The sequence below is a fragment of the Rhodamnia argentea genome, chromosome 10 (genome assembly GCF_020921035.1).
Source record: "Rhodamnia argentea isolate NSW1041297 chromosome 10, ASM2092103v1, whole genome shotgun sequence".
Classification (NCBI taxonomy): Eukaryota; Viridiplantae; Streptophyta; class Magnoliopsida; order Myrtales; family Myrtaceae; genus Rhodamnia; species Rhodamnia argentea.
This window is the reverse complement of record NC_063159.1, coordinates 16,551,895-16,566,621: the sequence shown is the minus strand read 5'-3', so window position 1 is coordinate 16,566,621 and position 14,727 is coordinate 16,551,895. Positions and strand designations below refer to the sequence as shown.

Here is a 14,727-nt window from a genome sequence, read left to right as displayed (position 1 = left end):
AATATCATCTCACCATGTCATCGCGCATTCATGTCATTCTTGCCATGTCATATAGAATTGTATGTTTAAGTCTTTAATTAATTCGTACGTCATGTAGTTGATTTAACTACACTTAACATCATTTGTACTATAGTTTAATTTAATTGCATGTCATTAGGATAGCCATGTAATTACTTAGATTAATTTCATTTGCATGCTTAGCATAGTCTTGCATTTAATAAATTTCATTGCATTAGAATTAGGAATTCATGCATGGCGTATAGGTTAGTCTTTTCCTTTAAAATAATTAAAAACCTTAAAAAGGAGAATAATTCTGTGGCGCATGCTCTATGCAATTATCTTGATTTTTGGCTATTCCATTAATTGGTCGTGTACCTGCGTGATAACCTTTATTAGTGACTTAGGTTAAAATTTAATCAAGCTACCTGTCAAATGATTTTCAAAAAAATGAACGGTATCGAAAGGGCGTTAAAAAATCTAGTGTAACCAAGTTCCCGAATTCATAATCTCTAGATCTTAGGAGTAGTTTTGCTCTCCCGCTATTTTATTTAGGTGTCTAATTGATGTACTACGTAAACTAATTAGTGGCAACTCTAAAATTGAATATTTTTGCATATAGGCATAAACCCTAAGTTGCGATTTGGTATGGCCTTGGGAGAGAGTCGAGTTAGATTAGTTAAATAATTAACATGATAATCCATTAGCCTAGGTCTTTGGAAGGACAACATTAAATATTCTCATATAGTTTAAGGATCAAACTGAACATGTACAAGAAGTTCAAAGACCACATTAAACAAACTAAAAATTTGGGGACCGTATTGCACATCGAGGTAAAATTCATGAATCGCATTGAACAAACTAAAATTTCAAGGACCACGTTAGACATTGGGCGAATGTTTAGGAACCATTTACCTCCTCGTCCATTTGTGTGTTCGTTGCGACTTAACCCGAGTCTCGACCCGAATAGCACCCAAATCGAAAACACGGTTCTGTTGTTGTACTCAAGAAATGAAGGAACTACACTCACTTTCTTTGGGACAAGGTTGCGTAAGGCTAGGTTAAAGACAAGTCCGTGATTACTCTTAAAAAAAGAGTTGTCCACGTGCTTTGCAAGTTCGTAGGCCTCGTATACTGAAACTATATGTTGACTAGTGAATCTCGCAGTTCGCTAATTACTTCCTTTCACGTTGAGCACATATATATACCGTAGGTACATGAAATTGACATTTGTAAGGCTTAGGTATTTTGAGATTCTGATTTAAGAAATTGATATACTAAGTGATGTAGCAGATTGAAGGCGTACAGTTAAATAGATACAATATCAGAAGCTTAGTATATTGACTTTATAAATCGATCATAGACTTAAAATATGCTGAGGACAAGTACAAATTATGAGATCACGTAATCAACCACCAGCATAATCCTTCTTTGTGGGATGATATCGCATCCGCGAAGCTCACCTAAACGAGAAGCACGACAATGGAGAAAGCTTTCCTGAATGCGCATATCAGCGAATGAGCAAACGCATCCAACTTCATCAGCTGAAATCATGCGCCAGCACTCACAACGTACAGCGACAAACAATGCTTCCATGAGAAGCCACACATAAGGAAAACAAATGGACGGCCAAAGGCAATCCATTCAGGTGGAGGCCGGCCCGGCAACTCGCCGGGCGTTGAGCGTCTTCTCGTGCTCCTCGAGGGACCTGAAGAGCTCCGAGAAGTTGCCCTTCCCAAACCTTCCGCACCCGCCCTTCTGATACAGCTTTCCGCGGTCGTCCGGGAGCATGCACCCCATTCTCTGTATGATCTCTAAGAATAGGGTTGGTCTGCACAGTAAGGCAGCCGGAGAAACCAGATGAACAATATCAAAGGAGGGGCAACAGATGCTTTGGCCTTAGAAGAAATAAATCCCACCAACTATTACTCAAGTTGGCCCTCGCTTAAAGAATTAGTCTATGGCAATTTATTTCGCTCCTGATATCAAATTAGAGAAGCAAATTCAACCGGAAATCAAAGAGAAAAAAGTTGGGACTTTGAATGTAACCGAGGGACAGTTCTATCAAGTGCGTGCATGTCATGGTTATTCCTATCTAAAATGTCATCAAAAGTTTATGATATACGATCGTAGCTAAATGAGAGAGCGTGCATGAAATGAAATGGATCACGTACCTGTCACCCACAGGCTTAGTGAAGATCTGGAGCAAGTCCCCTCCCGTCCCCGTCCCCGTCCCCGTCCCCGTCCCCGTCCACCATAATCCCCACCTCCTCGGACTCCTTCATCTACTTCTCTGTCAACACGTCCCCGGCTCGGCCCTTCAGGTTCCAGTAATACGTGTGCGGCGGCGGCTGCATGAACTCAAACCCGCCAAGGCCGCCCCGCTTCCTCATCTCCCTCAGCGTCCTGAAGATGTCCTCGCTCATCAGCGCCAGGTGCTGCACCTCCGGGCCCTCGTTGTGCTCCAGGTATGTCTGGGTCTGGCTCCTCCTCTTCGTCCCGAACACCGGCTCACTCATAGTCATCGGCAGGATGACCATCTCATCGTTGTTCGCCAGCATGACCGAGTTGACCCCGCTGTCACCGGTCCCAACTTCGTCCTCGGTGAACTCAGCGAGTTCATGGAAGCCGGTGAACGGCTTCACCTATGAGACCGCAGGGCCAAGCTCGGGGACGTTCCCGGGGGCGTGGTCGAGCCTCCGGATTCCAAAGTCTAGCTGGAAGGAGGAGACCTCGTCCGTCGGCTGGAATCGAGGCAGGAACCGGGAGTGTGGAGAGGAGTTGTCACGATCAGAGGCCGGGGTTATGTAGCTGACGTAACGGAGGACGACATTGCCATAAAGGTGGACCTCGGCGATGGTGGCGGCACCATCGAGGACGACCGGCGGGGAGACCGGCCTGGCACCGTGGGCGACACTAATGTGGAAGGCGACGTCAACGTCCTCGACCTCGATGGCGAGGGCACAGACGGCAAGGCCATGCTTGGCGGCAAAGGCTTTGCAGGCAGAGTGGGAGAAGGAGGGGAGGGAGGCCATGGAGGAGGGGTTGAGGCTGTCCGAGGCGGCAATGGAGGGGGAGTAGGGGGCAGTGAAGAGGAAGCAGAGGTCGCCGGAGCGACAGAGATAGGAGGCATGGGTGGCATTGCCGGTGGAGAGGCCAGACTTGGCGACGACGGGCATGCCGAGGCCCCAGGAGAAGCGGACAGGAGGCGCTGGTAGCGTCGGGGCACCAGAACTCGACGTTGTGGAAGCGGCGGACGGGGAAGAGGTCGGACCAGGGTTGGAACGGACGAAGTTGGAGAAGCTGACGAGCTTGAAGTCGTCGGAGCCGGCAGTAACGCCGTCGTTTTGCTTGCCCATGGCCTTTTTTTCCGGAAGCGAGGGGGTTCGTCGGTTTGGTTTGCAACTGGTGTCGGTGACTGTGAGGAGGGCAAGGGAGGGGAGCGGGGACTGTGAATACATGCAGGGCATTGGGGACACGTGGCGAGATACGAGTGGAGGAAAACACGAGAAAATATCGGATAGGCCTGGCCTTAATTGTGAAAAAAAATCACTCCATTCGTTGATTTCACTAAAGCTCAACACGGCAACCGACAATGGCGGTTTTGCCCTCGGCTAATCAGGTGAACGGGAGCGTGAAAGGGAGGAAAACGGGGTGACGTGGCCAGGTGAACTTTTGCTAAGCACATCACTACTGAATGGGGAGGGACCGACAAATCAGCCTATCTTTAGCTAAAAAGAAACCATTTCTCTGCGGATCACGTTTCAAAGGAATTTAAACGAGTTAGTATTACAGACTTCCCTAAGATTTTAGTATGATTCTCCGTGCGCTTCACGGCGCTATTACACAGCTACTTGAACACAAGATGAACAAGAAAATGTGTTATTCCCATCACCCAGATAAATATACAACCCTACTGTGTATCACATATTTCTCCTCGTCGACTCTGCGGCCACAGTTCCCATTGCACTCATTTTAAGAGAGGATCTTCCTCCTCAGCGACGTTTTCGAGCGCCCGAATGTGCTTCTGGAAGGATGACGCAGCTTGCTCTCTCTCCTCTAGTTGCCCCAGCTTGTCAAACGTGATCGCCATTAGGTAGAATGCTTCGGCTGCCAATTCATGATACTGCATCCAATAATACAATAAACTGATCGTGTAAACAACTTCTCACCAATGCCCCTAAGAGCATTATGTAGTCCCTACGCACCGCATGAATACAAGAAGGGAGAAGACTGGCAAGCGTACTAAGCTCCGACAAGATTTGATGGCAGACGGCCCTTTGTTCTTTTTTTAATGTTGCAGGAAGAAAAACGTAAAACATTATTTGTTCAGATATTTGGCTAAGTTTCGATGTTGATTTGTTTGTCACCATTTAAAGGTAGGATTCTTTTCTTTCTCGTGTCCAGATAGCAAAAAGTTCTTGTAAGGATATCTGCATGGCTTTATTATAAAAGGTTTCCATATGAGACAGAAAGAGGCAAGATGCTTCACATATGGAATTTTCGGTTTCTCCATGAACCCAGTTTCCACAGAATAAAAGAGCTCTGCAACTAAGCTTGAAGAAACTAATGTAATAAGCACACTTACAAGGAGGAGTTGACGTACCTCTAGCATTTGAAGCTCATCACAAGCTTGCCTCAGAGAATCCAGCACGATCCCTGAAGTTTCAGGAACTGCAACCAGGATTAAAAGAAAAGTTAAGGGTGGCATAACTGTGGTGTGCTCGAAAAAGGTAACAAATCCTGCAACTACAGATAACACCACTCACCAGGCCACAAAGCAAGAAGTTAACAGTAGGGATGTATCATATATAATATACATAATGAGATGAACCAAATAGTAGCGATGCAGCCTCTTTCAAGGATGCATTCAAAAAATCAACCATGCTGACAGATATAGAGCTCAATGTCGTTAATGTGTTCAATGCCTTATCATCCTCTAATATAGCATAAGCCACGCATTAACTGGCCATAGCACAAAGAACTACAAAGGAATCATTAGCAATTAGAGTAGTAAATACCTGAAAAACTAACATTGGACAGATGGCATTTTGCTTCTGCAATGTGTGCACGAGCACGAAGCTCCAAACCTCCATGACCAAGAATCATAGGAAGTGCAGACTCTATGAGGGTTAAGGCTCTTTTTGCATGTATTGATCCAAGAGACAGCCAGAGCTCAGCCAGGGTTAGAGAAGCTGAAGCTTTTAGAAGATCTAGATTGAATGACTCACAAAACGAGAGGCTGGCCAATGCATATGGAATTCCTAAAACAGCATTGCCTGATTTCTGATAAGAGAGAAAGCTAAATGTCAATAAAGAAACAAAAGAGGACATCAAAAACGACAATGGCATTCTTTTCATTCAGCAGTGCACTGTGGTTTCTAAAACCAAAACTGACATAAATTCTTTACTTTTTGGCCAACATTAACATGAAATTATTAAAGAAGGAAATCTAAAGGTCTTCCCCCCTCCCTCCCCCCCTCCTTCTCTCGAGCAAGCTAGAATTGTTATGTACTGCTGTACCTTGTGTATTTCTGCAAGCAAGAGGAGGGTACTGGCATCTTGTACTCGCATATTAAATTTATAACACATGCAGAAGAGTCTGTGCGCAACAGCTGCAGCCTGCAAAGACAAGTACATTAAAACAGTCCATCAACATGAAAATCATAAAAACATCCATCTTGCAGCCCATTTCCACAGTTAAAACTAACAGCAACACCATGCAGACATTAGCAGTACATCTAGAGTATGAAAAGACTTTTGGCATATGACAAAGGAAACCAAATAGCAAATATGGAGGACTGGCATATGGCATGGTTCCTTCTCTGGAACTTTATTTCCACCTCATAGAAGCTAAATGAAAATCTTGTGGTAGGTAAACTGTGTTCATATGTGTTCACGTACGCGCCATATAAATATCACGCGGTGGAAATCAGAAGTTGTTTAAATATGTCCAGACCTCACTGAATTGTTTGGCAGCAAGCAAAGTACGGGCATGACGAAAACTAGCTTCTGCCTTCAAATCCATGTCAACGCCTGTGACAGGTGATGCAAGGACTGCAAGCTCATTGCATACTTGTTGGGCCAACTTCAAGTGTCCACTGCGTTGTGAGCAATTTTATAATGTCAATTTTTAACAACTAGAAGTTGAGTGAGGCTCCAAAAGCACACATACCAATGTAGAGCGCGCTCGTGAAGTAGCTGCAACTTCAATACCGTGACTTGTGATTTCGAAACTGATACGAATTTCTCCTCCGCGATCTTAAGAGCAGCAAAAGCAGCTAAAAGAAGTAAAATAAAAGAAAAATATCCTTATTAAGAACAATGAGAAGGTAAGAAAGGAATGGCCTGCAGATAAAAATTTAAGGACAGGGAAACATTTTACAGAAATTGAAAGGATTTGACAGGAACAGCAATTTTGCTGAAAAGAAACATGGAATCAAAGTCCAATTTTCTCCAATCTTCCCTTTCCATATTATGAAGATCTTGCAGGTAAAAGAACAGATAGAAAAATTAAGGCACAAAGTACAGGTAAAATTTAATGTAAAACTTCACCAAATTGCAAACCTGATCCAACTAAAATCTAATCAAGCCCTATAGTTCCCACGATTATATAAACCGCATCGATACTCAGAAAAGCAAGCACCAACCTAAACATAAAGAAAATTCAAATCAGACGAAAAGGATGGACAAGCTAACAGGTCAAGGAGTATCCATGGCCCAGCTACAAAATTCCTATGAACTCTCATAAATCCTACCAACTTTCTGTTTAAGACCTTCAGAAAGGAACACACAAATAGCAGTCCCAGATGTAAATTTTTTAGAAAAAGGACAGACTCCTATAGTGGATCTAGATCTTTTAACTTGACCTTTATATCCTTTGTATGCCGCTAAATACTGAATAAGCTTTCCATAAGCCACTGCTGCATCAACTGAACTGCAAACATGAATTAGAGTAGCAAAACTTAGGTCTAATAAGCTTGGATATTGAGAAAAGGCTTATAGAAGAGTGACATGTCAGGACATATATTTCTCAGATAGGTAAAACTTACCTGGCACAATCAGCAAAGCAAGTCGCATAAACCAAAGCATTCATTCGAGCAAGAGGTGTACTGAAGGCAAAATAAAGGTGAGGTATCTTAATTGGAAACAAAATGCCTAATAACAATTCCTTTTAAATAATTGAATGAACATGACATTTGTATCAATAATCACGTCAACTAGAAATTCATCAACCAATGAAGAATTGACTAAAAGATAAGATGCACATGCAGCCTATGCAGCTTAACACATTCTTCCCGAAAGGAGAACTAACAGGTTTAAAGCAAGTTTTAATGCAAGAGAAGTTTTCTACTGTTAAGCATGAGTTCACAGATGATAAAATACCGTAAACAACCAATATCTTAGCAGTGTGCAGCTTTCAGTCGAAAGAACTTTTCCCCTTGTTGAAAAGAACTTCTCTCAAGTCACACAGACAGTAACGATAATATTTCATCATCGTGCATAAAATAATCTACCATATTTCACTAAAAGACATGCAAAGTCCTTGTTCTAAACTATTTCTCCAACAGAAAAATCCAATATGCCTAGTAAACATTTTCAATAAAAGATCCAAAAGGTTCCTCATTTAAATACACTACCAACAGAGAAGCCCACAAAACCTCTGCAACACGTCTAGGCACTTGCTGATGTAATTCTCTCATTGCAGAGAAGACTGAATATGCTTAAATAATTGCCCAAGTGATTAAAGATAAAAACAGAACCTCATTGTGTGCTTAATATATCAATAACAGCATGACTCGAAGAGTGAGTTATGGAAACATGACACGACAAAACAAGCTATAACAAAAACACAGATTTAAAACCTATCTAATCTGGAATATGCATTTAAACACGAATCAAGATGGACGACTGCCTATTTGGAATATCAATCTGCATAAAAACCAAGATGGATGGCTGCCTACACAATGCCCTCTTTATCCTTGAGAACAAAAATGGCACCGGACATTTGCAGCACTCAGCATATGCTTTACATGGAGGGAGAAAATCTCCTAAGCAATCATGAAAATAGAAAAACCTAGACATGCTTTAGACCTTGACAATGGACAAGTCAATTAAAACATTTAAAAAACATCCTATTAAGAATTGAAGATTACAAGAGAGAGGGAGATATATTCAAATGATTACATCTGCACATGAGGCTTAATGAAGTAGTATTAAGATGCTCTGTTATAGCTCACAAAGAGAAAAGGAAACAAATAAGGACATTCCTAACTAACTTTAAGTCTGTACACTCATATATTAACCGCAAACATCCAATTTACCAAATACTCTTCAACAGGTTCAACCATACGCAGTTCTTTAAACTATTTGTTCCAATGCCAACTAATCTCTGAACAAAGTATTACCTGCCATACATTTCCCATGCTGTGGCACGGAGCAAATATGAAGCGCCAACCAGTTGCGACACAGATCCAGGAATAGAATTAGGTTGAGCAAAGAAACTGGAAGCATCAGATCTATTCCCAGGTTCAGTTTCTTCAAAAATTACAGATGAACCACTTTGTCTGCGTAAATTCTTAAGCCAACTGGTACTCAATGAACCGTCAGTTATCATCATGGAACTTTCAGCTTCGTAGTCACTAATCAGATTAGAACTTAATCTCAGTTCCTGCCGTAAAAATTGGAGGAAGCATGAAGCAGAATTAAGCAAATTACAAGGCAAAACAAAAGGATGTGGTTCCCGAATGGGTGATGCCAACGCATATTCTAAACTAAAACACATTACCTTGCAAACATTAACTGGGCATGTTATAAGCTTCATGGAAGCTTTGGGACCAAAGGACAGCACAGGTCTTTGTACATGCTGCACATTGTACCAGAAAAAAATATTTCAAACCCTCTCAAAGAGTCACTCTCCGGCACACAAGAATTTAACAAAGGAGAACTGACTGACCAAAACCTCAGTTTATAGAAACAGTATCACCAACTCAAACACTCCATGAGACATTTTAATTAGTTTAGCATCATTGCCCTTTCTCCTTAAAAGAGAGGATAGGCACACATGAATACAAGACACAAATTTCTATCTCACCATTAAATGAAATTTGGCCATTGCAAGATGATTAGAAGCCACCAGTCGTTTTAACTTTAAGCTTTCAGCTCTCTTTAGAGATTCTTTCAAAAGTACAAAGAGCTGCTGGTGGATTGATAATGATGTTCCCATGTTGGCAACAGGTGAATATGATGATCCAAGTAGTCCACTTGCACTTGATATACCAATTTCAGACAGCAAGTTACATATAGCTGCTAAAGTGTAGGCAAGACAGGTATCATTACTGTACTGCACAAGGTAAAGAAATTCAACCTCGGTGAGAATGTGACATTTGCAGTTTCAAAGTGTGTATTTGTGCTAAAGATCCACACAGCTTTGTTTAGGCTAGCCCATGAACAAACTTAGAGCAGAACAACAGCATAAAAAATGAGAGTTACCATCAGAAAGGCTGCTGATGGTTTCTTCCAGCAAAAAAATTATAATTCAGTCTGAAAGCCAAGAAGGCTATTGTTTTTCCAGCTTATCTCTAATTTATAGATCTAGAATTTCAGAGTTTAGTTCTTTTGCAGTGCCCCTGGGGTATCGTGTGAGAGAAGGAAAGGAGGATTTCCTAAATGATGGTCTAATGTGCATTAGGTGTTGCATATTGCTATCTTATAGTTGCAATGGCACTAATAAATCTCAGAGCCGTAACAGTATACTTGTCAAAGTGGAAAATGAACTGTGGTTTGGAGGAGTCAAATTGGATGCAGTCTCTCATCTTTAGATACACGAACTTAAATTTTCACATAAGGTAATCTACTCAGGCAATTATTTAATGTAATGAAGACCAGAAGGTATATTGATGATTGGTCAATCTACGCATTCTCCTCACCCCACATGAGGACCAATCACACCCAGCCTCTGCTTCTTAAAGAATTGAGAAGCTTCTGAAATCATTCTCTGCAAGCACCATCATAGACAGTATTGACTGATCTCCAAAGTTGGCAATAATTGGCACCGATTTTTTTTTCCACATAAGTCACTAATAGGCCTACTTTTGAAAGAAAGTTGCCTTACTGATCTCTAATCTTAAACAATGACAAGTGTTCCTTCCAAGTCACTTTCCATCCACAATATATTGTCCAAATATTCAGAACTCCATGAACAGCAGGTTCTGGAAAACACATGGATACTATATCATCACAAGACAGACTTACAAGGGATTGTCTGGGTCAATCTATCTTGAAACATGCTCATGACACATCCATTACCAATTTGCCAAAAGGATACTCGAGGTTCTGGCTACACTGATTCATTCTTAAGGAAGAATGTATTCAAGTTACTTGCCACTAGGTAGTCAAGTCAAAATTGAAATCATATGAAAATGAAAGCACTGATCAGATGATAATATCAATCAACAAGCTACTATTCCAAACAGAAAATAACATGAAATGAATGGAAAATTTGTATTGAGGGATGAGATTACGGAGTACCAGTTGGGAGGCACGAACTGCTTCAGTCAGAGCCTAAACACCAAAAAAAAATGTTCTACTTACTAGAGCATGAAAAAAGGATGCTGATTGATGGAATAAGACTTGTAGGAAACAGGCAAACAGGTTTGATTGCTGTTTTTCATGGATCATATGGATAAGACTGCTCTCCTGTTCTTACCTCCACAGCTTGCTTAGGATGACCAAAGTGAAAATGCAACATCCCTGAACATAATAATGCAATCTCATATCTTCCAAAATTATTGAAGCCAGACGAGGGAGGAACAACATCAAATCCTTCTATCCCTGCACTTTTATGTTGACAACAGTTAAATTACCATATTGTCAGACATCATTTACCACCAAAGAGTCAGACGAAGATTCAGGATAGATGGAATTAACTTAAGAAACTCAAAAGTCCAAATGGGAAGCTAGCTCACAATTATCACAATCCACAAGTCCTGAATCTGAAGAGATTAATTCACTTCGAAACCCATCATGAAGCAATTTTCAGAAGTGATCTAAAAATACAAATGAACATCAATTTATTGTTTCAAAGCCCGAGTTTTATACGTAATGAATCATCTTTTTAGCTTCTTATTAGTCCAAAAGGAAAATAATCGTCGTCATCATTAAGTCAAATTTTATCATGCTTTCAGCAACGACGTCTCCAATTATAATTAAAATTTCAGGATGGAGTAACAGCTACTTAGGTAAGATAACAAATCTCATGCAGATCCATAGACTAGGCTCCACAACAACCGAAGCACCATGGCATCATCATCTAATGCTAGTCATCAATATTTACCTATAATCGAAATATTTATGCAGATTCTCCAAAGCAGAGGCATAGTCATCATGGTATAAGCCGTTTAAGTATCGTAAAAAGTGTACCTGAAACCAAAGCCATCACAAATACTTCAGTTAAGTCAACCAATTTAAAGAAAAGGCCAAAGCGAAAATACCAACAACCAGATATCTTACACGATGTAATTCAGGTGCCAACTTTTCAAGCTGCCCAAGCATAAACTCTAAAGCGTTTAGAGGGAAAGAGCTACCATGCCTGTCATTGAGATAAAAAACAAATTCAAGTGCACCCATAACACAAAAGATAGAAATAAAAAAAGAAAGGGAAAATAGGAAAGAATTACTTCTCAATCGCATCTGCTTGCTCTAGCAAGTATCCTTGTATTTGCCAATTTGAACGCAGGAAAAGCCCGTGATCAACAACCCCAGACGAATCATCGAAGGTCATTGTATAAGAACTAGCCTCTTTTCCTTTTGTGTTCTGTTTAAACGTCGGTTTGGCTGAGAGTTCAATATCTGTATCTTGAGCTTATCAATAAGTTGTTACTAGCTTGTGACCCTTCTGGGTGGACAGGTCTTCAACTAATAATAAACAGCAGAGCAATAGCATTGTAGACAAAATACACCTTTCCTTTCCAGTAAGCATTTAACAACTTGCATGAAATGCATTGCAAATTTCATAGCTCTGTCGCATTGTAAAAAATGATCTTGTCAAAAATTACTTCTCATTTTGCCATTCAACCCACATTTACAGGCAACCAAAGGTTTGCCATCTGAAGCATCATTCAGAATACTATCTTAATTACGTGCAAACATCTGAAATAGTACTGCTGTCAGGGGGGAGCTACTAAAGGAAATCTTTTTTAAGTTAAAGTTACCTTCAACCAAACCAAAGATCGGAGTGGGCACATGAAGGTGAAAAGGAATTCGCTCTCCAGCCTTCTTCTTAGCCTCAATTTCTTCGGTAACTTTCTCAAAAACAAAATTTTCGAGGTCCATATTTTCATACTCTGATGCTTCCATAAGATTAACACCAGAGCCATCTATGCGGGACTCATGAGGGGCACGGCTTGAGAGGACTTCTTTACAGTACACAGCAATATTGGTCAAAAGATGGCAAACACCCTGCGTATTTAACATTTATTGTCAAATTAACAGAAATTGCTCAGATAACATTTTCAGAGTGATCTTCTTTTACCCCATGTGAAAAACAATATTTCGGTGCTAGCAGGTACAAGAAAGTGACAAATAGAGAATTAAGCAGTTCTAAAGGAGGTAACTAGAGAACCTCAAAGGACAAGACATTAAATGCAAGCATGCAGCGGCGAAGAAATATTCCAAGGTTGCTATTTGGGTCCAGTATAATCTGGTCATCTTCAACAACACCAGCATCTTGGCCAGCAAGGACTCCTGGGTAATATTTTTTGTAGAGTTAGACTTACAATTCAACTTGCACTCTTGCAGAAAATTGAATAATTAGAACCAGTTCATGATAGAACAATGCAACATGTCAAGTACCGAACTGTGAAGATGAAAAGATAAAGAATTTCCTTAATAAAGGTTCAGTGTCCATTAGTTGAGGCACTTTCAGCAAGATTGATAACCATATAGAATAATTTGAAATGTTCAAAGTACTTACGATATTTGTAGAATCAATAATTCAAGGATGATATATTTTTAGTTTTACTCAACTTAGGCATAACACCGATTGGGAAAATGAAAAATGTTCACCTAAGAGTTGAAGGATAGTGTGCACAAGACTATGTAGGACTGGGATTTCTAATCGCAGTTTAGCTCCCTCTTTTACTGTTTTATTAGATTTTGCTTTAGCATTATTCGTAAATTATCATTACTTACCGAAGTGGAAGATAGATAAAGAGGTGCAAGACAACAATTAAGCAGCAACTTATACCCTGCCCTTGAGCATTTGCTGGAGCAAACTCACCGAACTCATCAAGCAAAAAAAGGGAGAAATGAATGATAATACATGAACATGAATGAACCAAACTGACCTCGCATTTCCATGAAAAGGTTATATAGATCATCCGGAGAAGACAGAGAGGACAGCCTACTGACTAAATGGTCAGCTAACCAATCAATCGATGAGCTTCCGATTTCCCTCAACTGATTTATCAGCTCATGCAATTTTGGCTCCAACATATCATCACACGACTGCATCATAGAATCACAGATCCTACTGTGAAAACCAGCTCACACACACATGAGCAAAAAAAGTCCCAAGTCAAAGCTCAACAGAAGCTAGTCAATTGAGCAACAATCCCTGAGCACATCAAATTGGGCATGCGGATAAGAACCTCGACCTAGGAGCTTCTCATGGAGAGTAACAGAGTACCTTGGTGAGGGCCAGTAAGAACAGGCCCAGGCGATTGTGCTGAGCGAAAGAAGAGAAAGGGAACGGCACGAACACTTGATTCGGAGAAGCATAGACCTGCAGGAGTATGCAGAGCGACACCTTGTGCGGAGTTACGTAGAATGCGCTTGGCGCCTTCACTATTCCCGCCATCGCCGTCGCTACGCGAGCATCTGTAGGTGTCATGGACTGTTGCAGGTGACGTTTGCTACGATCACGACGATTTTGACGCGCCTGAGAAGAAGGAAGAAGTTAGTGAAGATTTTTCCGGCGAAGGAACGTCGCTGGATCAGGACTTGCCGATGATGATGATGATGATGATGTTGCTGATGAAATGGATTTAGGGTTTTAGCGGATTTTCGAAAAAAAGAACCGGGAAGTTGGCTCAGATTCCGGGTCGGATCTTGTCGGACACCCGCAAGCCGCAACCTGCACCAGTTAAGGCTCTAGAAAGTGTCTTTGTTCCAAAGTGTTTCCGAAAAACTTTTGAGAACAGAAATGTACATAGTAAAAAATATTTCTAAAATATTCTGAAAATATTTTTAGGGGTGCATGAAAACCATCCAACTCCAAACCTATTTCTAGAACAGAAACTGGTTTGGTAACATATTTCTATTTTTCTATTTTTAAAACAAAAAGTTGTTTCAAAAATAGATTTGAAGGAGAAACGAAAAATAATAATTTTCTAGAAAAAGAAATTTTCAATAGTTGTCAAATAAATTTCTGTTTTATAAGTAGAAATTTTATGTCGTTGTTAAATGCATTTTTTTGCTCAGAAACTCATTTAGAAACAGAAATAGAAAAAACTATTTCTAACCGTAAATTTATTTGTGGAACAGAATGGTTATCATTCACCCCTTAGAGCAAAAACAATAAATAAAAAAAAAATTGTTTCTATGTTCTTGGAATACTTTTTATAAACACATTTGAAACATTTTTTTGAAATAATTGAGAACGATTTTGTTTTTGAACATACTCTGCTCTCTTTTGTTCTTGCATGATGTTGACATTTGATTTTCTATCAT

General features: G+C 40.5%; 1 protein-coding gene and 1 pseudogene across 1 annotated transcript; both read right to left on the bottom strand.

Moving 5' to 3' along the window:
- Nucleotides 1-1,550: 1,550 nt before the first annotated feature.
- Nucleotides 1,551-3,421, bottom strand: LOC115730952 (annotated as a pseudogene).
- Nucleotides 3,422-3,730: 309 nt separating this feature from the next.
- Nucleotides 3,731-14,112, bottom strand: LOC115732451 (anaphase-promoting complex subunit 5). The gene is made up of 20 exons (XM_030663101.2): nt 13,685-14,112; nt 13,344-13,503; nt 12,620-12,741; nt 12,210-12,456; nt 11,676-11,847; nt 11,509-11,587; nt 11,333-11,418; nt 10,706-10,835; nt 10,528-10,560; nt 9,092-9,340; nt 8,786-8,863; nt 8,406-8,668; nt 7,050-7,109; nt 6,867-6,934; nt 6,173-6,278; nt 5,957-6,098; nt 5,521-5,619; nt 5,019-5,283; nt 4,604-4,671; nt 3,731-4,123 (listed from the first exon to the last, which is right to left on the bottom strand). Exons 1-20 carry the CDS (start codon nt 13,886-13,888, stop codon nt 3,968-3,970), a joined length of 2,787 nt encoding a protein of 928 aa, XP_030518961.2. The 5' UTR covers nt 13,889-14,112; the 3' UTR covers nt 3,731-3,967.
- Between the last annotated feature and the right edge of the window lie 615 nt (nt 14,113-14,727).